General features: G+C 39.1%; 1 protein-coding gene across 2 annotated transcripts in view; it reads right to left on the reverse strand.

Moving 5' to 3' along the window:
- Positions 1 to 27,704, reverse strand: part of MOCOS (molybdenum cofactor sulfurase) — a 218,864-nt gene that overhangs the window by 6,139 nt on the left and 185,021 nt on the right. The window contains exons 9-14 of one of the 2 annotated variants that reach the window (XM_065667755.1): positions 21,842 to 22,004; positions 15,709 to 15,790; positions 11,419 to 11,534; positions 10,716 to 10,821; positions 7,060 to 7,186; positions 4,813 to 4,917 (exon numbers count right to left, since the gene is read on the reverse strand). In XM_065667755.1, the coding sequence (XP_065523827.1) occupies positions 4,813 to 4,917; positions 7,060 to 7,186; positions 10,716 to 10,821; positions 11,419 to 11,534; positions 15,709 to 15,790; positions 21,842 to 22,004 (699 nt within the window). The remainder of the gene's footprint in view (positions 1 to 4,812; positions 4,918 to 7,059; positions 7,187 to 10,715; positions 10,822 to 11,418; positions 11,535 to 15,708; positions 15,791 to 21,841; positions 22,005 to 27,704) is intronic. The other variant, XM_065667756.1, reaches the window with a different exon arrangement.

Raw genomic sequence — 27,704 nt, forward strand, 5'->3', positions numbered from 1 at the left:
TCAGACACAGAGATTACAGCCTGCAGAGTTATTACAGTGAACCATATAATCTCTCTCTGTTGTTGCTACCTTTTCCTGACTTCAAGGGCATTTTATTCTGCATGTAACCTCCCCAGGACACACCAAGAACTGGGCAGGAATTTCTGGGTTGAGGGCTCAGTGGTTTTATCCGCTTGGTCAGATGGCAGTAGGGGCTCTTCCCATCACTCTTAAACTTCACAGAGACAAAAAAATGTAAAGCTCATGATTAGGAAAAAGCACAACACTTCATTGCTGGAAGAAATAGATAAAATGCACTTATTCTTGCCAACAGTGAATCATATGATAGTCATCACGCTCACTTAAAAGCGGAGCTATAAAATGCTGTCATTCTTGCATGTTGTTTCAAGTACTTATACTGGATCAACAGTAACATGCACTGCTTAGATATTCACTGGCATAAATATCCTGGGTGCAGTATCTTCTTCTGTAAGGTAGAAACCTGAGGTGCTACATCTGAGAAAGGCTGAGATGAAGTGCCTTCAAGCTACAGCTCCTAAATAATGAGTTAATTCAGACTAGCACTTGGTCAGGAAAATGCCCTGTTAGAATGTGTAACAAGCCCATAACTGATACTGCATGCTAAAATAAAACTCTGGATGGACAAGTTCTGGATTTTGCCCCTATATGTAGCTCTTGGCTGCCTTCTCCCAACAGATGAATTTACTTGCTCATTTCTGCCCATTTTAAGACAAGAGGAAATATCCTCAAGGTGTGCCAGAGGAGATTTAGACTGGATGTTATTAAATTTCTTAACCAGAAGGGTGCTCAGGCATTGGAACAGGCTTCCCAGGGCAGTGGTGGAATCACCGTACCTGGAAGTGTTCACAAACCATGTTCATGAGGTCCTCAGTGACATGGTTTAGTGGTGGTCTTGGCAGTTCTGGGGTAATGGCTGGACTTGATGATCTTAAAGGTCTTTCCAACCTAGCTGATTCTATGATTCTATGATTCAATTAATACAATAACATAACCTGCCTCCCATACAAAGCTTTGGGTGATGCAATTATTTTGTTGTTGTTGTTGTTGTTGTTTTGGGGTTTTTTTTGTGGGTTTTTTTCTTGGTTTTTTTTTCTTGGTTTTTTTTTTTTGTTTGTTTTTTAATGTAAGGATGTTTTCTTAGCTCTGTATTCACCAAAACTTATTCGTAAAAGTAGGAGAGTGGAAGTACTCACTTTCAGGATGCTGGTTTTTTGTATTAGAAAAAAAAAAGGAACGCTTTAACTTGGTGTCGAAAGTCTCCATTTTGTTTTGTTGAAAATATCTGGGCAGCAGAATGTTTTCCTAAGAGCTGATTTTCTTTTGCTCTACCTTAAATAAACACATTTTCTAGTTCAGCCACAATGAGAAAAGAGAACCGTTGTATTTCAGAGGTCTATTAATTATATCAATCAGTGTTTGCAAATGTTCCAGATCTTTGGATGAAAAGCATTGCATAGTATAAAGCCCCACATTACGATGAAAATTATGATAATGATGCATCGGATAAGAGAAGTAATTTGCTATCCTTGCTAACATTTCAATAAGCAGTCCAAAGGCACGGCATCTCATCCTACAGGGAAAAAAGCTCTCCCAAGGCACAATGAGATACATCAAGGAGGATCAACAGCCTACAGGAAAAAAAACACAAGCCCTTTAGTGTATGAGGGCATGTGCAAACATAATGGATTTCTCTTGATGTACCGCTATCCAGACATTTATGCTGGGGCAGACTGCTGATGCAGTTCCCTTTGCTACCATGACAGCAAGTCCCACCTTATAGCCCTGTTGCAAATCTACCCACAGGGCTTCCGCTATTGTTAGCTTAAAACTGCATCTGCAAAACACAGAAGATGTTAGCCAAGAATTCAGAGATCTCTCCTTTCTATGTGTGCCTGGCATCAGGTGGTGAAGCATGTGAAATAGCATATGGCTGTTTTTATGCTATTTGCTTAATGCAGTTACCTAGTGTTTTGCAGTGTCCTGCAATAACAGAGAGAGCTCTGTCGCAGGAGAGCCCCTTTTTCCTTTTCAGTCAAAATTTACAGAAGGAATCCTTAATGAATATTTCTTCAGAACTGGTGGCAGCAGAGCTCAAGTTCACTTTGTAGAGGTGTTTGTGTTTTATTTCAAACAATGTGATGAAAGGTTTCATCAAAAGCAGCTGGCTGGGCTTTAGCGCCCTGCTTTGCATTTAATAGGAAACATGCAAATATCTTGCGTGGCTAATTACAGTAGCTGGTTCTGAATTTCAGCTGCAATCCATCTACACAATCCTCAGTTTTTCAGCTTGGAGCATCAGGTTCTCAGAGTCTCAGAAGGATGGAGAAAAACATGGGTTTAGAAATAAATATTGAACCCCCTTTTACAAGCCTTACTTTATTATTGAAGTTCATCTGCAGTGCTGTTATTTGGGCTACCAGTTTGATAAAGTTTGGTACCTTTTTCCAGGTTGGTGTTCTTGGAAAAACAAAACAAAATGGTAAATATTGACATCTGGCTCTCTTGTTGAGCTTTCATGATTTGAAGTCCATTTGTATGTGCAGTATCTTTAATGTTTTGGAAATCAAGCAACTACAATAGCCTTTCAAAAATATCAGTACCCCTTGTACTGGAAAATTAAGTTTAAAACTTATTTTGCTGCATTTGTTTTTTGTAGTTTGAATTGCATTATTGACAGCTGGGAACAAACAGTGCTAAATTCCTTCACTGAATCTGTATCTGATAAAAAAAGAAAAAGAAGTCTATTAGATGACTCCTTAACAGAAAAGCACAAGCTAGAGACATGAGTCACCGAAGGATTAACTCTGCAATTTAACACAGTCACATGAACTCGATGTTCTTTCTCTCTCTCCATTGTGAACTGTGAAAGGCCTGGATCAATGCCCCCTGCTAGGTCTGCTTAGCACACTGGAGATGCCATAGTCCTCAGATGCTTCTCACCGATAGCCAGTTGGTGACCATCACCACATGGACGATTTGCAGGAAGGATGGGCTCTGAGGTCTTCTCAGACAAGTTCAAGCAAAGCTACCAGTTCAAACTATCTCTTTTGGCTGCCAAGCTAACCCAGAGAATTTGGCTTTATGCAGAGCAGGGCATGCTCACAAGTTCCCATCTGCCAGCAATGCTAAGCACTGGGAAAAATAGAAAAAGCTGAAGGCCTGGTTCTTTGCAGCATGACCATGGTTGTGCAGCTGAGGGAAGCAGAACACTCCCCCACTGTGAATAGCAGCACTGTGCTCTGCCAAGCAGTGCCTCGCCTTGCTGTGCGTCTTTTATCTGGTGCCAGGTCGTTCTTGAGAGGCTGGATTGTTCTCATTGCCTTAGTTCTGTTTGAACGAGTCACCTGGTTCTAGGAGTGCTTGTATCCAGAAAATCTTTCCATTGCTGAGTTAATCAGAATGAAAGAGGAGCTCATCTTTGCTTGTGGGAAACCTACAGATGATGTTTGCCTTTCCTGAGAATCTATGTCCTGGGAAGGTTTTGTTGCCATCTGGGACGGTCCCCGAATGTAGAGCGCTTTTCTTCTACAGACAATTCAAATCATAATCCAGTAAAACATATGGGGCTAGAGAAAGTCCTCGGCATACCACACCCCTGCGTAAGTGGCAGCTGGGCAGCATCCCTGCCCAGAGTGCCAGAATGCTCTGTAAAGTGCCCCAGATGTTCCAGCTGTGGGTCAACATTGCCTGGAGAGAATTTTTGTGTTCAGGCTATCCACCATGGCCAGGAGCTCATCTCACAAAGGCAGGATTTGGATGACAGAGCCTGCCATGCAACCCAAAGTCATCTCAGGTCATTGGGAAGCTGTGGCTAGACAGCTGGCCCCTGCCTTCTTGCCTCTCCCCATCTCACTGCACCAGGTGGCTGGCTCCAAGAGTCGGCAGAGCTTTTCACCAAGGATAACATCCATTGAAAATGTAGCTCTTTGTTTGCCTAATGAGTCACTAAGACGAATCAATGTTTTTGGGTTTTTTTTTCCAAACAAAGAATGCCTTATTTGTAACTTGTTTGTGCATTGTTTAGGTGAATGATTTTCAGCCTATTTGTCATTGCTCTGGCCCCTGTGCTGTGCCCAATCATCTCTTGTGTTTGGCTGGTATTGGCAAGGCTTCTGAGCCCTGACTGGCTAACGAACTTTTACAACAGAAGCTTAATGAACAGGAAGCAACGAATTTAAAGTAAGGATTTTTCAGATAAATAAATGCTTATGAGGAGAATTGTGAAGTTTTTGGGATGTCGAAGTGTCTAGCCACTGTCTGAGCACTCTCAATTCCAAGAAACAATGCAGCTTCAGGAAGCATAAGGACTCCAATGAACGCCTGCTTTTCACACTTATTCTCCAGTCAATCAATTACTCTCAGCTTTGACTATACTTACATCTGCTCTGTTTTTCCTGTTGAGTAGTTTCTCACAGTAAGAATAGAGTTTAGTCATATGAGCTAACTGTATCATATCAAATACTCTTTCTGCAGATTTGTCTTCTTGAATGACATCAGTGCATCAGCTCTTGTTTTTCAAGACCAAAATAAACACATCATTGTAAAGTAGTACATAGTGAATAAAAGCAAGCACAGAAAAAAAAGCCCTATGCATAAATAAAAACATGTTGAGCATTTAATGGAAATAAACAATGTCATATCTGGGTTGTAAGTGCATCTTCTTTTTGCTGGAAAGACAAATGGATTAGCATAACAACTTAATCATGAATATTCTCTCAGCAGATAGTTCACTATGCATGCAATAAAGTCACCACATCTTTCTATACAGCTATTTTAGATGACTGTACTGACCTTTCTACCTCTGGCCACAGACAGAGACTGCATAAATTCTTTGTTTCGTTCCCCAGACTGTTGGTCGATGCAGATTATTTGACATCTGCTACATGGACCCACAACCTAATTAAAGAAGGTTGACAGCTGTATGTCAAAGCAGTACAACACAGAACAGTACAAGCTTCTGACCATCATAATACCTTAAACACTTACCTTTCACATACCTTTCCTGTGTTCTTTTATGCTTTTTTTTATGCAAGAGGTCAGGCCTGTTCACCTAATGTAGTGGGTACATTTTGAAAGGGTCTACTTCTGAAGGTCTCACTGAATTTTTAATTCACTTTTTTCTTTTATTTTCTATTCTTTTAAGGAAAACTTTCCCAGAGACAGAATCTGAGAAATACCAGACATTTACATAATTGCATTTCCTGATGTCTTCATTTCATCTACGGGCTGGCAAGGCTACTTGCCCAAAGGAGAACTGAATAAAAAATCAAGGCAGTGCCTCAGGATTTAACCCAAGGAGGATTTTCTTGGGTTTGCTTTACATTGTTTCAGTGCAGCTGAAATGCACAATGCCTTTCATATATGCATGGCACTTGTAGATAATCAGAATGCAAAATGTGAATTTTCACAAGTTTACATAACCAGAACGAATAATGAGATTCTCTATTCTGACACCAGAGCATGGATCTCAAAGCTAATTCTTGTTTGAAATAGGGTGTGTTTTTAGGGAAAAAACCTCCAAACAGATTTCTTCTTAAAGCATTCAAATGAAGAAGGCAGACATATTGCAGTTTCGCTTAATATTTCATCCGTAACTTTAGCAGAGCTATACGTTGTAGAAACTGTTCTTAGAATATCTCAATATACACATTCTACTTTTGTAAAATGTGTTATAAATTTCAAATAGGGCAAATAATTAAACCTTATGCTGACAACATTTTTATATGATGATCTGAATTGCTATTTCATTTTTTTTTGAGATACATCTAGAACTGCTTCTACAGCTCTTCAGTGTAATCATCAAAACCATACATTTGGCAGCTTTTTCAGAAGCTGATTTTCCACAGCTTTAATATTTTATTAAAAGAACAAGAAAACAAGACAGAGAAGGAAATATTTTTCCCTGCTTTGTTCAACAGCTTCTTCAACAATTAACATAATATCTACCGTTACTACATCAGTATCTGAATAAGGTCCTGTCAGAAACTAGAAAAGACAATGCAAGTTGCATAAGCCTTTCTATTTTTGGCTTGTATTCCTAAAGCATTTCAATGCCAGAAAGAGGAATACCTTTTTAATTTTGTAGTTTTACAGTATCTAACACAGCAGGATCCTGAGACGAGTTCCCTAGTGTAACTCCAGCCTCCAACAGGCTATACACTAAGGATTTTGTCCTTTGTGTTTTTCGTCTCCTACCTAAAGGAATTTTTCCTCAACATTCTTTAAGTCTTATCACAGCTTACTGATAAAAGTATCCGTGAAAAGAGCAGATAAGTCATATTTTCCACCCTTAGAGAAAAAATTACTCTTTCATTTCTTACAGTATGCTGACCAGAAAGAAATAGGAGTGATGTCCACCACAACTTCTAGATTTGACCTTAGCACTTCTGCTATTCACACCTTCATTATCACCCGCAAGAGAATAATAGGGTTCATGTGTAGCTTCTTCATGAATCCTTTGTTGAATATTTTCTCAAAAGAACGTATTTGCCAACAAAGTTTGACTCTTCAGCATTTTCCTCACAGTACAAAGCACAACATATGAAAAAACTCTGCCAGGCTATACTTTGAAACATGCCTTGACTGGAGATTAAGACAAAATGTGTACATCAGAGGGCAATAGATTGTTCACTTGTATTCATGTCTGGTCTTTCAGCAACCCATTGCTTGATGTGCAGCAGTCCAAGGTTACATCTAGACTATTATGCTTAACCACAACCAGTATTCTCAGTGAAAATACTGGCTAAATACTTGGCTGCAACTCCGCCTCAGAACAGTGGTTATTATTGTGCTCAGCTGGATAGAGGTGGGAAATTTTATGAATTATGAAATTAAAAAAAGTGTGGAGAAATATGTCAAAACCTCTCAGTTATGTTGAAACATGTTTGCTACGGGTCACAGCATGGCTTTTTTTTACATTCTCCATAAATTTCATCTGCACAAACTGTGCTGCCCATGTTGAGGTCAAAACTCTGCAAAAATTGCTCCGTCTCCAGTCATCAAAATACTTTGTGATAGACAAGAGAGATGTGTTTGTACCTGGAATCGCAGAGCACCTATTGAAATCTCAGCCCACTCTTCTTCTTCAAAGGACTCTGGTGCACTGATGACAATGTTGGCACGGAAACGCCGGATTAATTCCTCCATTTCCAATGGCTCTTCTAATCTGCCTCATAGAGATGACAGAGAAAAACAAAAAATAAGGTTTATTAACTAGTTCTGCACCAGGTGTTTGTGTTGGAAGAATCTAGTGGCTAATACGATTCAGCAATTATTTTCCCAGAATAACCTGGACCAAGTTTTATTACAAAGGGTATGAAAATGACACAAGGTATTTAACTATAACTTGCAACCCTTCAATTATAATGTGTAATCCTCTAGGTGGCTTCCTCAGAGGTGTAACCTGGAACTGTAGGTGTGAAGGCCCATAGACAGGCAATTGTGAACAATGTCTATTGATGTTTATTTCCTTATTAATGATCATATGTAAAGCTAATGGTAACTAAAGGAAAGATCTTGTGAATTAGCAATCCTTTGACTCGTTAAATACTTCTAGAAAGAAAGCAAATAGAAATTCATTCTTCACATGCTGCAATGGTAAAAGAGACAAAACAAGCAGATGCTGAAGGTGAAAAAGACCAGTAAAGGCATTTTATGAGAGAATCTATTCCTTATTATTATTATTATTATTGTTATTATTATTGTTATTATTAGCCTTTGGGATGCATCAGATTCTACTAAATTGTAGGTGTTTTGAAAAAAATTAATCTCTGTGTGGCGATATCTCCACCTCTTTACAAGCGTTTGAACTGCCAGAGTGTAGATTTTTGTCAGTGTGGAGAACGTATATGAGACAGACAGAGCAGCAGACTGCATACAAATATCTGAGATCTGGCTGCACTTTTGAGTTGTCATTCTTCACTCTTCTTCTAAAGGAGAACCAGACCGGTATCAGAAAAACAGACAGCCGTAAAATTTGTGGGAATACTTTCAGCAGCATTGTTAGTGAGGAAGAACATTTCTTTCTGCATTAGCTATTATGAGCATGAATAATTTCTGATACTCCATCAGCTGTGATCTGACCACTTTGGGATATGACACCCTACAGCAGAGGCAGAAACCAGGGTAAGTAGTGAAGAGATTTTTTGCCCTAAGGGAAAAAAAAAAAAAAAATCCCAAACCCAAATCCCCAAAAAACACCTTTAAAAAAGTAAGGACATACAGTTTAAAATGTGCTTTAATTGAAATGAGGGAAAACATGTAAAATCAAGGTACATGGAAAATTGTTCACATCAAACAGTCTTGGCAGAGGAGGCCTGTTAGCTGAAGAAAAGAGCTTGATGTTATTTTAAATAGTCTGGATGATATTTAGCAGACAAATGTGCAAAGGCCTGTGCAGACTTTCAGTCAAACCACACAAGCCCAGCTCCACCAAAGCTTTGCTGTTCACAAGGGCTCCTGCAGCCTGGGGGTAGAAAGTGAGATGGGAAGCTGAAGGGTTACGGGTTTTCCCTTGAGATCCCACAAGCAATACCATGGCTGAGACACAATTTGTAATGACTGAGAGAGATCAGAGCCAACAGAAGGTGTAGCCTATGCTGACATGCAGACAAGAAGGAAAATAGCAGTCATGAACAAGTTCAGTTATGCTGTTGTGTTCCCTCACTTTGCTGTGGGCTCTTGGAGTTTGAGTGCTGTGTAGCCTCTAGTTTTGAATGCATTTTGTCTGTAAGTGTCTGCAACCCCAGCCAGAACCAGAGGGGGCATCAAGAGCCCCAGTAACAAAGGGCCTGCAGCATCTTGAGCCAGCTGCAGAATGCTGCTTTGAGTTTCTATGATTTTCTACTATTTTATCCCTTGGTGCTGGTCCTCAAAGACTGCAGTGCCCCTACTCCCAGTCCCTCTGCCTTCAGCCTGCTCAGGCTCACCTCCAAAATACCTCACCTCTCTTGTGCCCTCAGAACTGTTTCTAATTACTTTGCAGAGTTTATCTGGGTAAATTCCCATTATTTCTTCTTCCTTAAAAAAAAACATGCACTGGGTGGATGGAGTGAGAGGCATCTTCATCCTGCAAATCTCAACAAGAGTCCGTTGTGAAAATCACTGGGATTTGCCAAAGCCAGCCTAGGTACTTTGGACTTTCCACAGTAGTGGGTCCTGCAATGCAGAATGCATTACATATATTTAGCAGACAAACTTGAAAATTGATATTTGCGTTTTCAGGGGGTTATCTCTAACAAGAACATTTGAGCATAAGGCCAGGCCACATGGATTTTCATGGAGGAGACCTGTAACAGCAACACCAGAGTGATGGATGTCTCTATGTACATGTAGCTCTCCAACAGTATGTTACATGGTCATTTTTAATTAAATTGCTGTTTCTGTTTCAGAATACCTCTCAAGAGCCAAGTGCGAACTGGAAGATTAATTTTAACTTACAGAACAGACAAAGAGAAATTGTTAAAACTCAACTAAAGATTGAAATTACTTCATAAATCTTGGCAGTTTTCCATTAAACAAAACCAAACCCACATGCCAAGAAGCTAAATAATACTTTCTCAAAAAAAAAAAAAAACAAAAAGAAAAACATTTTAAAAGGACCCATATATGCAGATTCTTGAAAGTACATTGCAGAGTTCAGAATCTGGAAAGTTGGTACAATGTGATTTAGTATCAGTGCAGAATGAGGATGCTGTATATCTGTGCTGAATTCATTTCCCCAGCACCCTGAGAAAGCACTGCATGGTGAAACAGGGACGAGTTTTCCAACTTGTGCTGCGGAATGGGAAGTCAGAAGCTTCTCAGGCAGCATGGCAGCTTCAGTCACATCTGGAGTTTGCTTTGAGGAAAAGGAGTTTACAAGCCTAGTTGGACTGGAAGAGGTGTAAAATCAGTGGATCATCTTGCATTGCATCTAACTAAAAGGAAAGAAGATGACTACAAGCAGAGGCGGGGAAGTTGGGCAAAACAGAAAAGGGGGATCAGAGATGAATGCCAGGGCTGTGGCACATCTATGATTGAGGCCTTGAGAGCAGATTTTCTGTGCAATTTGAGCCTGTCCTAGTTATATTCAAGAAACAATTTTATATTGCCAGTATATGAAAATCTGGTGGGTAATGGGTTTCTTATCTTTGAACTGTGGGCTGCGTCAGTGTTTAATTTGCTGCTTCTCTCTCTCACTTTTGTACACGTAAAGCCAATTTCAATTAAGAAATGAAATGAATTCTAAGGTAGCTTTAAGATATTTCTGTTATGAATGTTGTGAATGTAAATCTTAATCCTTCCCATAGGAAAGAATCGCTCAGCAAGAGGCAAGACTTTGTATTTTCACCTGCCAGATTATTTATGTTGAGAAAATGTAATTGTCCTTGTTCTTCCCACAAATAGAGGTTGGCTGGTTCCTAATAATCTCCTGCCGCTTAATAATTTGAAAGAATTTTGTTTAAGCTTTCCTAAAGATGACTAGCAGACAGATTATGTTCAAGTATTTAATTCAAATTTTCAGACGTCAAGTAGGATGAATAATTTAATACATATATACTCATAGTACCTATGAGCAGTTTAATACCTATATATTTATTGAACATTTAAAATAACTATCTCTAAATTTCCAGATAAAACAGTTACATGAATCTTATGGAAAAATTCTGGAATCTGAGACTGCCGAGAGACTTTTGGAGACAGGAGGATCTTACCTTGTAGAAATATGCTCTTTCAGCGGCAGAATACTCGCTACATTTATCAGGAGGTATTGTGCTTCATTCACAAGAGAGAGTGAAATGTTTGTAGCAGATGCCAGACCTAAAAAAATCAATCCAACACTCCAAAATGATTTTTAAAAATCAGGAAGATTATACAAGCAATTTCACCTCATCTTTCCTTTGACCTCTTACTCATTCTCATTAAAAAATTACTCCCTTGGCTCCTGACGCTAAGGAAAAATTCCAAGAATCTCCTCAAACCTGTAGATGATAATGATGCAATGCATTAGGAATTAAGATAGAGCTGAGGTTTTGCTAAACTTACTAAACAATTTGCAAGAGCAATATCCATGGATTTTTGATGCTCTTTCAATTTGATCCTTTTTATAATGACATTTAGTCTAAGAATAAATTCTTGGTTTATAGATTTTTCATACTCAGTTTTCAAAATTATCGTTGAGTTTCCAGACAAAAATGGTCATAATGATAAAAAAGAAATAAAATCCCCAGACTGATATAGCTTTACATTTTCACCGAACATAAGAAGTAGCAGGTAAACACAGTTTGGATATAAATGTGAAACCTCAAACTGGATGACTCTTTCACCCTTTATCAGGGTAATTATACACACAGTATGAAGTCTATGAGTCTGATGTTTGCTGAGGAATCACAAATATTGTTAAGAATGACAACATACCTTTTGTATTTTTCTGATGTGACATGTCTGAACTTTGTCTTATCAAGCGACATGGACGAGCAAGAATCGTAGAGAACCAGTCAGCAATTCTTTCTCCACAGTCATATGTTTTTACCCTATTATAAGGTAAGAGCAACTTAAAATTTGATTGCCAAAACATTAATTTGCAAAACTGAAGACAAATTACAAAGATGTGTATTCTGCTTCTTTCAATACAAAATACAGTATCTGTATTGTCTGATGCAAAATTCTTCTATCATTTTATCTCCCAATTTTCTCAGCTTTACTCTGTTACTCTTGAAGTCAACATTCCTGAGCTCTAATGTAGTTTTATACAGAAAATTACTGTGGAATGAAGGATTAAATAATTATAATGCTCAAGACACTGACTCAAGTACAGTACAGTATTATGAAAAAGTTACTCTCTGGTCTGTGCTTTTTACTAAAACAAAGAGGATTAATCTGAGCTGAATTTAATATTGCCCCACTGTGCCACTCTGTATCTAATTTTTAATGATCCCATCAAGTACAATGATGTTAATTTCCTAATTTAATTCATGTTAGTACAGACATTCCACATAAAAACATGGGTCCACTAGCAGAGCTCAAGTATCTCTCTAAAGATGATTTCCATTACTAGTAAATTGCCTAGTGAGTTACGCAAGGCTGGAATAGATTTGCCCTCTTTACTTGGATGCAATCACTCCTAGAAGGATTTTGAGATCAGCTCTCTCAGTTCAGGAAGGGCACAGATCAGACCACTGGGAAGTGATCCTATTTTCCATTAGATTCCTCAGCCCTGAGTAATCTTTAACGTCAATCTTTTAAAAACCAGGCCTCTAGTTTAAGTTAGTGTTCTGGGTTACCCTCACAGATAATAGAAAGAGGTAACTAGCTCCTATCTGTCTTACATGTCAGGATGGAATGACGCTCTGGTAGTATTTAACTCTATTGACTACAAAAGGAGATTTGACTGACACCTAACTTTAAAATGCCATAAGCAGGTAAGAGGAATGCAAATTCCCATGTTGATCTAGGTAGGAGTCTTGTAGCAAGGGAAGTCAAGTAGCAGTAGTCCTATGCTTACCTTGTTGTCTTACCCAGCCAAAGAGGCTGACCTGCATGGAAAACACCTGCTCTGTGAAACAAGAAAAGAGCTCCTCACAACAAAAGATGTTAAGCCCTAGGACTGAGAGATGAAGTGGCATGGCTTTACGGAATGCTTTGTAGGTTCAACAGAGTTACAGACATAGAAAGCCCGGGCAAGTGGAATCAAAGAGATTTTACAATCCTGTAGGGATCAGGTGTCTCTTCAGCACTTGTTCTGAATGTTGATTGGAGTGCAGCCCTAACTGGACAGCTGCATCTAGCCAGTGATGTCCTATAACTGAAATGAAATTCTGGTACTATGAGATGCAGGCAGTGTGGCAAGAAAGAGGCCAAAAAGTGAGTCTGCACATGAGATTTCATAGTCTGAGCTGCGTGGTTCTTGTGTCCTAGCTGGTCACTGTGTTTGGGAGAATGCTACTAAGGAGAAGGCATGAATCTTGCACAGTAACAGTACAGGTGAAACAATTTCCCAGAATATTTTTTCCCACCTAAAAAGAGCGGCTAGGGGTGTTTAAATTCTCTTCTGAGCCACCTGCCTTCAGCAGCCTGCTGGGGCTTAATACCATATAAATCAGGAACAAAATTTTGTCCTCTTTTTTATTTGCTAACTGTTTTGAGTGAGAGTGGCAGAGTTAGAGGCACACAGTGTTCTTAGCATTTCATCAAATGTCATTGTGTAGTTTTTGTATTCCAAGACTCCTGTGCTTTCAAATTGCTCTTCCTTATTGTCAAGCCATTTCCTGAGCCAGCACCATTATCTCTTCAAGGTCTCATTCAAAGTCCTTCTGCTGTAGCTCAATTCTACTAATTTTTTGCTTGTGTTTATTTTTCTGGGGCATTATTTTACGTCTGTCAGCATTACATTTCATTTGGCATATGTCAGACAATTTATAAAGGAGGGCCTAGTTCTGTCAGACTTTACTTGGTGTTTGCCTTGAGCTCCCCACTCATCTTCCTGCTCTGTCATTTAGCTTCAGCACATTACACCTGGTCCTTCTACCTAGGTAATTTACAGAACAAGAAACAAGGACAGATGAAGTCTGAATATTGATCCCAAGGGATATAATACACACATTTACACACAACAGGCTTAATTCACCTTCTTTTTAAGTGTGCCTTTGTCTTCTTTTACCACTGATATCTTTCTCTTGATCTCTTTGTTATTGTGGCCTGTCAAAGAAAAGGCTGTGTCCCTGCCTAATTCAGTAGAGAACTAATCTTGAGTATTTAGATTTTTCTACAGAATCAATAACCTTAACATCACTAGCTTCTACTTGCATCTGTCCACTGTTAGATATATAAAAAGCCATGTCCCTCTGGTGCGAGCAGCACATGCTGATGGACAACCCCCACTGAGATGAAGGCTAACACTGATGAATTGCTTCACAAGAGAAACTTGAACTCATAAACCTTTCATGGCTTTTGGGAAATTAAACTTCTTCACTTAACTGCTTGCAGATTCTACATCATGTGCCTACATCATGTGCTTTTCTCAGCTATCTCAGTGTGAATTCAGAGTAACTACTTAAGCCAACAGAACCTGATGAAATCACAGCTTCAGAGAGCTGAATTAAGTGGAAAATAACTTTAGCACAGAATTCTTTTGAATAAAAGTCTTTTGAGAAAGATTTTTGGTCCATTGTTTACCTAATGCAATTTTCATAAAAGACCCCAGACCAGAAATCACCTCCTGTCCTACTGCAAAGCACTCTGTTGCTTCTCATCTTTTTTTGTCCCCAGAGTCTTTTCTGCTGAAACGTGGGAACCTAGCATCAAGTGTTGCTGAATGTCTGTGGAGTTTCAGAGCCTCATCAATGTTGTCCACTTATTCTGCCTTACTTCCTGCCTTGTTTACTTGCTAATCACAGTCCATTCTATGCAATTTGTCTTACATTTTCCCTTTCTTTGTGATTCCATCTCTTTCTTCCTCTTCAGAACTCTAAGCAGTTTCCCACGAAAATTTGTTACTTCTTACAGTAAAAATGACACAGTCAGTGACATGAAAGACAAGCTACAATAAATAGCATGGCAGTAAATTATATGAACATAGAAAGATAACCTAGGCTATTTTAAAGCTTGTAATAGATGGGCTGACCATGGGGAGCCTAAGGATGAGTCAACATGAAGGGAAGTGGGACAGATGGTTAAAACAAATGACTCTTGGGTGAATTCCACTACCTGAGGAAAATACACTTCTGAAGAAAACATCCTCTTTATCATCTGAATAGCTAGTAGAAAAGAAGGACAAGATCATATCCTGCATGGCTCCATGGGGAAAATGGCCAGGTCCTCTGTTTGTTTGTTTATGCATTACCCTCAGAGAAGCAAACGTAGAGTATTACAAAGAATTAGTATACCTTGGCTGAAATAAAACATAAATCTGTAAATGGCTCTTTTAGTTGGACATACCAAGGAGCTTGCTGAAAAGAAACAGTGATAATGTAAATGTTCTTTAGGAAGGCACTTGATACACTGCCACTCAGAAAACCTAATGAGACTGGGAAGTACTTAGACAATATGATGGATAAACACTTCTGTTCACCAAAAGGATATTAATTTATTCATAATGTTATATTTGCCTGAAGTGGCATGTCTCTTGATTAAAGTTAATGTTATTTCGCATGCTTACCCGCAATCATCCCAAGACTGTTAAGGGGACACTGATCAACATTGGTGGTCAAAACAAAATTAGAAGTGTTAAATATGGTAAGCTGTTTATAACTTCAGCAGGTTCTAGCAATTTTCAATCCGTGCATCGCAAAATGGGAAAAGTTGCCTGCATCATTACTGACAAATGAAGGAATTGATTTCAAGTTCTGTCGAGGCCTCCAGCTGGCATTTGGAAGTACCTGGATACACCTTTCCCTCTTCTCATCCTTGGAGCAAATAACAAAAAAAAGATCTTCCTTCCCTTATTCAAGTGAGTGCCAAGTAGTCACAGCCTCTTATAGCATCCTTCCCCCTTTCTTCCTTTTTATTACTTTTTACTGTTTTCTACCAGATGTGCTGGGCATGCTAAATTGTCTACTAAATCTGCCTTCTCCTGGTCCACCAAGTCATTCACAGCTTTCCACCCCTCCCCCCACCTTTTTTTAAGGATTTCTGCCCCTGCATGTCCACCCAATCGTGTCCTGAGTGTCATTACAAGGATTTTCAGGTTTGATTCCTCTCTGTTCTCACCTGTGTGAACAGACTTTGCTCTCAGAGATCACAGTCTCTTTTCCCGTATTTTCTTCTAGTGATACAGATATTGGGTCCATGCCTAGATGGGCAAAAAACAAGCCATACTTAATTAAAACATTCATGCAAAATCACAGGGTCATGCAAAATGTTCTTATTTTTGCACCTGTTCACAATCACAGCAGCCTCCTAAATAGCATGGCTAAACTCTTTTATTTTTGCTAGAATTATATTCTCTGCCTGCAGGTGGCTCCAAACGATAATGCAAAGAACAAAGGCTGTAGATGACCTTGGTACACAAGCCACATTAAAGAATATACAGTTTCAGCTTTGGGTAACTTCATTCTCTGTGCATCTGAGGCAATGAAACTGGCACAAAATTCCTATCTCAGGCATGGTTTCTGTTGAAAGGATGAGTTTATCACTGTTGTGGCCCCTCTAGCAAATCAGGAGATGAGGTCGGATTGATGTTTTTATAGAGTGGTGGGATAGAGTGATCTGAAAGATGAAACATGAAAGATGGAAGAGGGAAAGATAAAAAATAAGCACAGGCTGGTCAAGGAAAGAAATAGAATGTATCATAAAAAACTACAATAATTTAATGTGTATGCAAACCACTAATGAGAGAACTATTCTCATCTATCCATCTCTAAGTTTAAAGCAGATAAGGAATCCCTGGTAATGATTTATGTTAACAACTTCTTATCTTGAACAGAATCAGCCAAAGAGATGGAAAGGCAACTGTGGTTTACTAGAAGCAAAAAGAAAAGCTATACTATTTTGTTTTCTGTTAGCTGACAGCAGTAATCCCAAATGACAGAGTTTTAGTGTGTGGCTGCAATTACTTCAGACTCTTTTCTATTATACTTCAACATATAGCAAAGAATTACCTCTCCCATATCCCAGCTTCATAACAACATACTTTGATTTCACTTACTTCTTCCTGTTTATATTGTAGGACAAATAAGAATAAAGCTCTACCAGCTCTGTGATATGGTGAAATCAAATAGTTTTATTCTCTTCTGGAGAGTAATGAAATGTAGCTTAGATTCACTACACCCTGACTATCAGATCTGTTCCATGTACATTTTACAAAGCAAAGTTGTCTACTCCTTTCTTAGTTAATGATGTTTGCATACTTCAGAAGTGAAGACAGAGAAGGAAAAGATAGGTTTGTTTAGGAAAATAAAACATGAAATAAATGCATTGAATTCACTTGCAACAACCTGAAAAAGAAGCCAATGTTATCACCATATAGAGAAGAACTAACGCTCTAGTACTTTGAAACAATAAACATCAGCATCTTTCCTTTCCTGGAAGAGGTTGAAAGGTTTAATCCTTGATGCATCTTTAGCTGTTATATCTTTTAAAAATACCTTCTAAGCAAGGCATACTCACAGAATTTCTTAAAGTAGAGTCCTGGGGCTTTAAAAAGCCCTGTGTTTATACACCAGCAACTGTATCACATTTTTATTGAACAGTACACATTTTACAGTGATGTTTAGGTCAGTTGAACATTGTTAATTACAATTTTATTCTAACTTAAGGCAAAAAATAAAGCAGAATATTGCCAGTTACTAAAATGTAAAAGCTGTCATTCTCCATGGTCATTGGCTTGATAGTAAAATTCACAGATGTGCTCACAGTATTAATATAAAAAAAATATTCTTGTCTTTATAGTTCCTATTTTTAGTCAATGGGAAAAAATAGAGGTCTCTTATTTCAATAGAGTGAAATATAAACTATTCATGTATATTCTTTCATCAGTGTATGCACTTAATTCCCATTATTTTTATTGGCAGTAACACATGACTATTTGAAGGCACAATAAACTCCATAAAGTGTAATTAGTTGCTCAGTTTTGCTAACATCTTTCTACTCCAATTTTAAAGGGCCTTCACAACACTCAGAATTTCTCCCTCTCTGCAGTGGCAAACTAATGCACAACTTGTCAGAATAATGCTGATTGTCAGCTAAAATCGAAAGAGAGAAATTAGTCCTCTACAGAAATGTACTCTCAGCCAAATACTTTTTGGCTGACCTTTGTGTAAGTTAGGAAGAAACCCAGTGTAATCTGCGCCCCCATGTATTTCATCGAGCAGGACAAGATTTCCCTTGATTCCCACTCAAGTGATAGGGCTTCTAGAAATAAAGGTGCTTGCTCCTGCCCATCTTCGTTGCTGGGAGCCTGACCGTTAAATGCTTCAGTGGAGATACAAGAAGTTGTTTTTCTCCATGGGAGCTTATTTAGAGTTGCATTGATTTTCTTAGGCCCGGTCCTGTGATTGCGAAGGTTCATTGCACTCTTCAAGTCAAACAGAATGGGAGATGCCTGTTAACATCCATGTAGCCTAAGAAAATAATTCTGACAAAATTAATACATGCAGTTTCTCAAAATTAAAATCTCACTCCCTCTACTGAAGTGAAGTAAAGCTAGTGAGAAACCAAGCACAAGTCCTTCCCCTGCCTCTGCTCACTTACCCACTTCCTTGGGGATCAGGGGAATGCCTGGAGCTCCCCAGCTGCCATGCAAGACAATTTTGCAGGCATACCAGGGAAAGATTCTAAGCCTTCAAGCAGTTTGCATCTTGTCTAGAGCCCCAGTCTGATATCCTTGCTACCCACATTGGCTGCAGGATAGCACAGCTGGCTCAGGCAGGCAGCAGGCCTGCCCATCCCAGGCTTGTTGTTAGACAAGCTACGGAGACACCCAATGTGCAGGGATTAAAGAAAGAGCTTAAGGTGGTGTCTCAGCACATGGAGGATTCAGCAAAAGTCATCACAGTAGTTACTGTCACACTAAATCATACTGGCAGTTTTATTTTGTTGGACAGAGAAGACTGAGAATATCAACCATATTGAAATAGAAGAGCCATAAACACATTTTCCACTAACAAAAAGTTCTAGAGGGAGAGAAAAGCATGTGTCTGGAGGGGCAGAGTGAACACTCACGAGTGTTTAAAAGTGGCACAATAAAGTCTTCACCATCAGCTAATAGTGCATCAGCAAACTATTCTTTAAAACTGCTGCATACTTCAGCTATGTGGGATTCACCCCACCTGTCTCAAGGCACTTGCCAGAGGCACCCAACCCACCAGCACAGTTGCCTTGGGCTCCCTCTGTTGGAGAAAGACACCTCCAGACAGCAAAGCATGCTCCACATAGAAATCATCGCCACAGCCTGCTCTCACAATGAGAAGAGTGCAGATGATAGCAGAGAAACTGGTAGAGAAAGCAGAGTGGTTACAGCCTCCTTGCAGAGGAGCAGGAGGAAGACAGCTAGCTTCACAGCAGCTATCACCCACTCAGGCGGGAGCTGCTGGGTTTTCATGTTCAGTGAACTGAAGAGATTCAGTAAATGGGCAGCCTAAAGGTTTTGTCTTTCTTTTCCACTGCTGTCACCTCCCTCACCCGCTCTTCACCACCATATATGTCCCCATTACACTGAGAAGAACAGAGAAACTCTGCATGGGGACTGTGAGGGGAGGGGGAGTTGCAGAAATAAAACTCATCTTGGAAAGATGCACTATATTGTAGCTAAGGAAAGGCAGTGTGGGTGGGAGGCATCCAGTGGGAGAAATAACTCATAAAGCAACAAAGCTGGAAGAGACCTGGAGGTGGCTGTACTCAGCAGGATAAGTGCTACAAATCAGAAATAACCCTAGCCACCAATATAAGCCAGTGAAGGTTTCGTGTTGCAGAACAACCAACCTGGCTCCTCACCACACTGATCACTGCTCCAGCTACAGAAACGCTTTCAGCTTCAGGTCCTAAATTAGTAACAAACCACTGACAGGTTGGTGAGAGTGGTGACAAAACCAACACTGATTAACACTCGATTTTCAAGGAAAGAGTCAACTTACCAAATTAAATCTGTCTTCTATGAAATAAGTGGGAGACACAACAATGGCCCATGTATGTGAAGGGGTAAAAGGCAAAATTAAAATTTCAATGCCAACAAACAAATTGTGCATTTAGTCTGCACATAAGGGGAAAGAAAACAGAATAAATCCAGGAACAGCTTCCTACAGATTTGTCTTACCCTGCCCGTTTGTATGTGTTCCCATCACTGTGCTATCTTACAATCACTAACCTCTGGAATAGTCTCCCCAAGAAAATGAGAGCCATTATCTCATTGTTGAGCATGAAAAAAATGCCACAGGTTGCAAGAACATCTTGACAGTGAAAAATAGCAGGACTATTATAAAAAGGGCCCAGACCCGTTTACAGGCTAGGATTATTGGTATCTACAGTCATTAGACAAAGAATAAAATTACTGCACTCTTATACACTGGCTGTACCAAAGCAGGCTATAAATAAATGTTGAGCATTTTTCTGTTAGAGTGCACTGGAAATACGATCACTTTTCTTTCTTTGGCAGAAAAGTGATCCACACATGTGGTCAATCACTTCTGGGTGGAAATGTTTCTCACTTTCATCGGAAAGAAGGTGAATGACAATGAAAACTCCAAAAATGACACAAAGTAAAATGTAGAATTTAAAGGTAAATTTCACCCTGGCCCTAACTACGGCAAGAGATTGTAAATCTCAGTGAGAAATGGGTACACAGACAGTTTTGCCTGAGAAAACTTCCTCTGAATTATGTCAGCGCAGGTATTATTGACAGGCAAACATTCTAATGGATATCCACTTGTCTGAACAATGTGGTACTAGCAAGGGAAAAAATGAAGAACATGTTTAAAAGAGCAGAACAAAACAACCAAGAGACCTAACAGAGCTAAGCCTCTAAAAACCTGAAGGATAAATGGAGAAAGTGTGGACAAGACTTCATGCTGTGTCTGCAAGCAAGAGGCATAGGCAGAAAGGAAGAGAGGTGGTAAGGAACTGAATTTCTGGAAATAATATGCTCTGAAGCACTCAGCAATTTGAACATAAAGAGAGAAGGCTGTCTATGCATCTGTACTACAAAAATTTGAGGTACAAGGTGCTCCACACAGAATTGAAATGAATTAACAATGCCTTTTCCAAGAAAGATTATAGAGGGAACAGTAGAAAATAGCAGCATGTGTTCCAATGAGCCAGTCAAATCCCCAGGAAGAGACTAGATTGCGTTTGGGATCAGAAACACACACACAGACTTGCAGAAGACTACCGGAAGTACCTAAGTGTTCATTTTACAAACCTATTCCAGATGAAAGAAATCAAGCGGTCAGACTCAATTTTATGAACAGTGCTCATACGGCTGGGGAGGACAAAAACCGTAATGTACAAACAGAAAGGAGAGCATGGTTACAGATCCACTCGTATGGATTGTTAATAGAGAGAAAAAAATGTGAATATAGGTTCCCTTGTTTTGCTCTTGCTGCTGAAAATGTAGGCACATATATTATTAATGGTTAAGACATACAGGCTGAGTAAATGTTAGACCCCTGGGAAATGACAAACAGCATTCAGACACATGCAAACTCAGCATAAACAACTACTTTGTGGAATACAAACCTATTCCAGTGCCCAGTGATAACAGCACTGTTAGCAAGATAAATAAATTGTACCCCCATCTAAAAAGGGCTTCCCATAATGCTTGCCATAAGGTGCTTTTTTCATTTTTTTGTTTTCCTAAGCACAGTATAAAAAGAGTTTTGATGTCCAAACACCCTGACATATTTGCCTGCTAGTGCATGTATTTAACTGGGCTAAATACTGCCTGCTCCTCATTTTAATTCATACTAATTTCCACTGAAGACTCTACCCTTCTAATCCCACATCTGGAAAGAGAAGAGTTATAAAATGAGAAGGCCTTTGGTCAGGCTGGACTCCTGTTCCTTTACCAATAATAGTCCCTTCAGGCTGGTGAACTTCAAGATTCGGATAGATACACTAGTCAGTAGATTTCCACATCTGTCAGTTCATTAGTCCCTCCTGGAGCATCCACTTCATGATTGCACACAGCGAGTCATTGTCTCCTCTCCACCTGTCCCCCAAACAAGCTAGGAAACTACCCAGGGCTATATACTGCACTGTGGGCTTTCTTCATCCACAGCTTGTAGCAGAACGTGTCCCTGAATTCAGTAAGCATACACAGCATTCAGTATTTTGCTGGGTACATGCAGGTGTCTCTGCCTAGAAATTTGACACCAATAATGAAGATGGGAAATATATTTTGTTTACTAACCTTCTGCTTGAATGACCATTTGTTTTTTCTTCAGATCAATTGAGGGATTTATAAGACACAACCTTGGCTCCTGCTTCTGAGTTATGCAGACTCCATTCTGGTTTACAACCATCCAGTTTCGGTCGTAGAGCAAACCCTGGTTTCCTACTGGCCATTCTGTAACCTGGGAAAGTATCAGGTTTAGCAAATGTTATTTGCACTAATAGATACATGCTGAAAAGAAAAGAGAAGGAAAAGAAACCTCTAGAGAAATTCTTTGAAATCAGGAAAACTTGTGCAAGCCAATGTCAGCCTTTAATAAATGAAGCCTTAATTGCAAATCAAAGATAAAGATATCACTGCACGAAGCTGACAAATCAAAATGGAATTACTAGAGTTTGTTACATATTATCATACACTTTGATTTCACAGAACTATAAGAATAAAAAATGTCTGAAACACTCTGAAAACTGCTTTCAGTCTTATACTCATCCATTTTTAGGACCTCTCCCAACAGCAATTTTCTTTTAATTAACAAAGCATGGACATTTCATGGGAGTTGTATGAATTCAGGCAAAACCAAACACAGAAAAAGCAAGAGAAATGTGAAATTCAAAATTCTGAAAAAACCCTATTTTTCTTAAAACTGGAACCACTTTAACAGTGAATCCACTTGAGAAAACTTCCACTGCTGACACTTTTGGTTTAGCTAGGGGAATAATAGTTTCTCCGGATCTCCTCACAACAAAGCACATTGTCTTCTTTGCTATCTGTTCTTCTACTACTTCTGTAACACCCTTTACATCCAATAGCCCATACAAGCATATTGTCCTTGTTTTCATGTACATTTTTCTGGTGAAAAGAACATCTGTTACTGATGCCACACAGATGGTAATCATGAAATCCAAAAAGAGAGCAATTTTAGTAATGCCTTTGGGTGATATTAATAACTGCTTTCTCCTTCAGAATGTTAAAATATTAATACCATTCAACATAAAGCTGGGCATATAAACATAATGCTTCAGCTCATGTGCATGCTTTCTAGTCACAGTTGAATATGGAGAAAAGTTAACTACAGCTGAACTTTGTTGAATTCTTGTAGAAAAACTTAGTGCAGCTCACACGAATTATCTGGCAAAAGACTTTAGCAAAAAGTATTGTGAAAAAGACATGTCAAGCACAGCCTGATGCTCCGAAGAAAAACATTGCTGGAAGCACTGGTTAGATTAAGTAAAAATCACATTTTTGTTTAGCATGTGCTCTATCTAAAACCTCAGAGAACCCACAACAGCTCATCCTTATAAACTTCTCCAGGTTTTACAGCAGCCTGCAGCAGTAGATTGACACTGATGGTCTGACTACAGAAAGCTGAGGAGGTGCTCTGGAACTGAAAAATGAAAGCATTAAAGCTGAACTCCGAATACTCGGCTTTAGTGTTATCAACTGTAATGAATATAGAAAATACATGGAAATTTTTAAAGAGAAGAAACATATTTTATCAACCTACTTAATTTATAATATTCTTTGGCAGGTTTTTAAATGAGCAGGGATGAAAAGTTCAGTCAAAAATTGAAACTTTAGTTTCAATTAGTCTGACAGTGTCATCTGAAACCATGTTGTCCAAGCACTTCTGACTGTCAGCACCTAAATGATGTGAACCTTTGCCCTGTCTTTTTAGAAGAGGAATGATAGCCCAAGGACTGCAATATTAAATGAAGAATAGACTTTAGTTCTTGCTGGAAATTATATTTGGAGAGGCCAATATTTTTTGGTTATCCCATATAATTAGATTACAAAATTCATTTGAACAGCTGATGATCATCTGAGAGCTTAAGGAATTTCCTGCTAACAAATATCCTTTCCAAAATAGAAGATCACTAACCATTAATGCATCTTCCCATGGATACAACAGGTCTTTACAGGATTTACAAGATAAAAAGAGCAGAATAAACTAAAAGAGCAGAAAAATAGAAAAAAGAACACAAAGATTCCTAGCTCCCTATTGTAATATCCAGTTGCTTTGGTTCCACTTCAGGACAGCAGTCTTGTTCAGGAAATAGCGTGTTTGCTTACTCCTCACTGAAGGCAGAAGTTTATGAGCAAAGCAAAACATTCTTTCTTTAATCAGAACTTCTGCTAATCCTTACATGCTGATAGGCACTGTGGGGAAAGGCCAGACAACTAAGGTAGCATATAGCTGGAAATGACTAACACCTACAGTTCAAAATACCTCTGCTAGGTCCAAAATAATGGCAACTAACTCAAGGCTCCACTATAAGATGCAGCAATGACTATAGGTCCTCAGCCCATTTTTTTCCATTCCTCTGGCTATTTGCTATTGTAGTGAGGTCATCCACACATGTAGCCTGCAGCAAGTCCCTGACCTCTCATGGGAGTCCCCTGTACACTGTCAAGTGCCTTACTTCCTCTCCGGTTTTCAACTTACTCTATTGCATGTTATCCTGGGTTCAGCACTAGCAGTCATTTTTCTCCTTCTTAGTAGCTGGTGCAGTGCTGTGTTTTGACTTTCAGCCTGGGAACAGCGCTGATAACACCGATGGTTTTAGTTGTTGCTCAGTAATGTTCACTTTGACCAAGGACTTTCTGAGTCTCATGCTCTGTCAGGGAGGAGGGGAAGCCAGAAGGAAGCAGAAACAAGACACCTGACCCAAACTAGCCAAAGAGGTATTCCATACCACAGCACGTCATGCCCAGTATAGAAACTGGGGGCAGTTACCCAGAAGGGCTAGATCACTGCTCGGGTTGGGCTGGGTATCGGTCGGTGGGTGGTGAGCGGTTGTATTCTCTTCCCTTGTTATTTCCCTTATCATTATTATCATTGGTGGTAGCAGTAGTGGTTTGTGTTATACCTTAGTTACTGGATTGTTCTTATCTCAGCCTGTGGGAGTTACATTCTTTCCATTCCCCTCCCCATCCCTCCGGATGAAGGTGGGGTGGGGGGGGTGGGGGGGTGGGGAGTGAGAGTGGTTGTGTGGTTCTTGGTTGCCAGCTGGGCTTAAACCATGACACACGTGTTGCTAGGACCCCAGTAAATAAAGCTACAACAACTCAAGAACCAGGTACCCTGCCTTGGACAGATTGTCACAGACGATCATGAAGCAGAGATGGCTTATTGCTAATACTGATACTGGAGATGAGCATGGAAGAACATATGCATTTCTATTCTTGGTACTTAGGCCTGTGACCTGTGTAGACTGTCTCCTGCCATTACTTCAGAGAGGCTGAAAGGTTTGTTAAATAATTACAAGCAACTGAATAGAGCAGTTCAGACAAAATCTGCCTGCTCTGCTTTCATCTGGGACAGGAAAAGAGTGGTTCAATTCGGCTCCCTCAGATTATGTCTGAGATATCTTCTCGAAGCTAACAGATATGACACAGGCTGTAAAGACAATCCACATCCACGCAGATCAGCAGAAGGAGGTCAGGCAGGGCACTCAAATGTCACTAAATACCTATATTCAGGCAACCAATAAAGTAAAGAAAACAATGAAGCTTACTGTGAAGTAAAATAAAACAGGTTAGCATACACTGCAGTAAGCAATACGTAGCTTCTAGCTTGATTCCCTGAAGTTGTCTGACCATCTCTGAGACAAATCAAAAAGGGGAACAGAAAGAAAGAAGGGCGACCATCATTTTACTGATAGATGTTAGCATACACCTTCATTCTCAGCATGGCAGGTGGGCTAATCATCCAGTGTAAGTTCTTCTCAACCTGCCATAAACAAGGATCATTGCATAATAGATGGTATTTTCCTGTCTGCTTTAGTACCTTTTTCTTCTTGTAATATAAAAATATCCACTGCAAAAACATGGTGGGCTTGGTTTAATTGTATGTTATTTTACTTTATGTCATTTTATTTCAATACTTTATTTTATTTCAATATTTTATTTTATTTTATTTTATTTTATTTTATTTTATTTTATTTTATTTTATTTTATTTTATTTTATTTTATTTTATTTTATTTATTTTGCTTCCAGAATTTTCTTTAAACCATTTTGGGCTGTATTTCTCCATAGTTCATAGCAATGTCATCATGAAGGCTAACACAATTTTGAACATATTAAAGGAATCACTGAATAGGTTTTAGATTATGTAAGTTTAAATGTGTTAGTGGTCTTGCATATAATTTATCCACTGATTACTAGGAATTTGCACTGTATTTTAAATTAAAAGCCAATTTGTCTTCTATGTTGAGATGCAATTTTTATACTGTGAAAACTACTGGAAGAATAATAAAGTTATTAATGTTTAAAGTCCTAACCTTTTTCACTGGCCACATTGCATTATATAATTATGCAAAATTCATTGACATGAGAGATGTTCGTGTTTAAAAATGTATGTTTAAAACATGGTTTTCTGTTGGAAAGAAGAAAAAAGTACGCTGGGATAAAGATTACTGCTCTTCTCTGCTTCTGCCCAATTAACAAAAGAATTGTCAAGGAAAAGAAAGTGCATTTAAGAAGCTGAGTTAGAACATTCTGCTCTACAATTCCTGAGCCATGTGTACAAACCCCACGGCACAACACTGAACAGAGATGGTCCCATGGCCAGGAGCACTTTATAAAACGCTGTAGGAACTAAGTGACCTGCAGTAGGCTGATCTTCATGCCAAGCTTCATCCTCCCAGCTGCCAGTTCATGCTGCACTCTCATTTTCTCTGGAGGTCGAGCACCCCCCGTACTAAACCGCTCTTTAGTGAACAAAGAAATCAGAGTTTAGGAGAGGAGGAAACGATCTGACTCTAGAAAGGAGATCAAACAGCTGTGAGTTTGCACTCACATCCTCATCGAGCTTGTCCTGCTGCCTCTAATGAAGTCATCTATTCTGCAAGCAGTAGGTTAGCGGGCAGATTTCAACGGCAGATGAACTGGGTACTGCACACCCAAGTGAGCCGGAATTTTCCACTGCACATATTATTTTAGGCAAATGCAAGTGATCATGTACTTACAAAGCCTATTTACTACACATGCTAATGGTCTGACCTCCCATACCAGCTGGAGGTCTGCACTTGAACATAAAAATCTATGAGATTTGATCTCAAGTATCCAAGTATCACATGACGAATGAATTTATTGCTGCCCAGAATCTAAACCACTTTCACCTTCTCACAGCAGCTAGCTTAGAGCCCTATAACTAATAAAAACGGAGATCAGTTTTTTAACTGGGAAAATACTTCCTTAATTTTCCAGCAACTGCAAATCATCTAAATGTATTTTAGATTTAAAACATTAAAATTAATTTCAGTTTTTGGATTCTAAACAAAGAACAAGGAAACTACAAGCTACACAATTATTACCTCAGAGGTTTATGAGTCTGCTAAAGTAAGGACATAATATAACGTTAAGTGTGAAGTCTGTATAACAAAGACTGCTAAGAGAATGGCAAAGGAATATTTTCTATAGTATTCAGCCTTTTCATGGTCACGCCTAGAGATGTTGGTATAATCAATATTTTAGAAGGCAAAATGATTTTCAGGATTTGATGTCATCTAATTGTGGTAAGGTTTCTTTATCATGTCTTGCTTCAAACTCCAGTGCATGTAACACAGGTTATTTTCCTGTTTTAAGGTGGTACAGGCTGAAGTTGCAGTAATGACATACATAGATCTGTGGAGGTTGGTGCACTCTGCAGTTAGCAATGGTGTGGGCTTGGCAGTGATGGCTTTCTATTCCAGTTGTACCTATGGGGAAGAGATCAAGCCACTGCCTGATAAAGAATGGGGTGAACTGAATTTTGAAGCTCATTACAAATGGTGGGCTGTATGTTACCATTTTTACCTCTTCTATAAGCAGACAATGAGACGGACAGGTTATAAATGTATGACAGGTGTAGAAGTGCCACTCAGACTTCGGGAATTAAAA

This window comes from Lathamus discolor, chromosome 2 (assembly GCF_037157495.1).
Source record: "Lathamus discolor isolate bLatDis1 chromosome 2, bLatDis1.hap1, whole genome shotgun sequence".
Taxonomy (NCBI): Eukaryota; Metazoa; Chordata; class Aves; order Psittaciformes; family Psittacidae; genus Lathamus; species Lathamus discolor.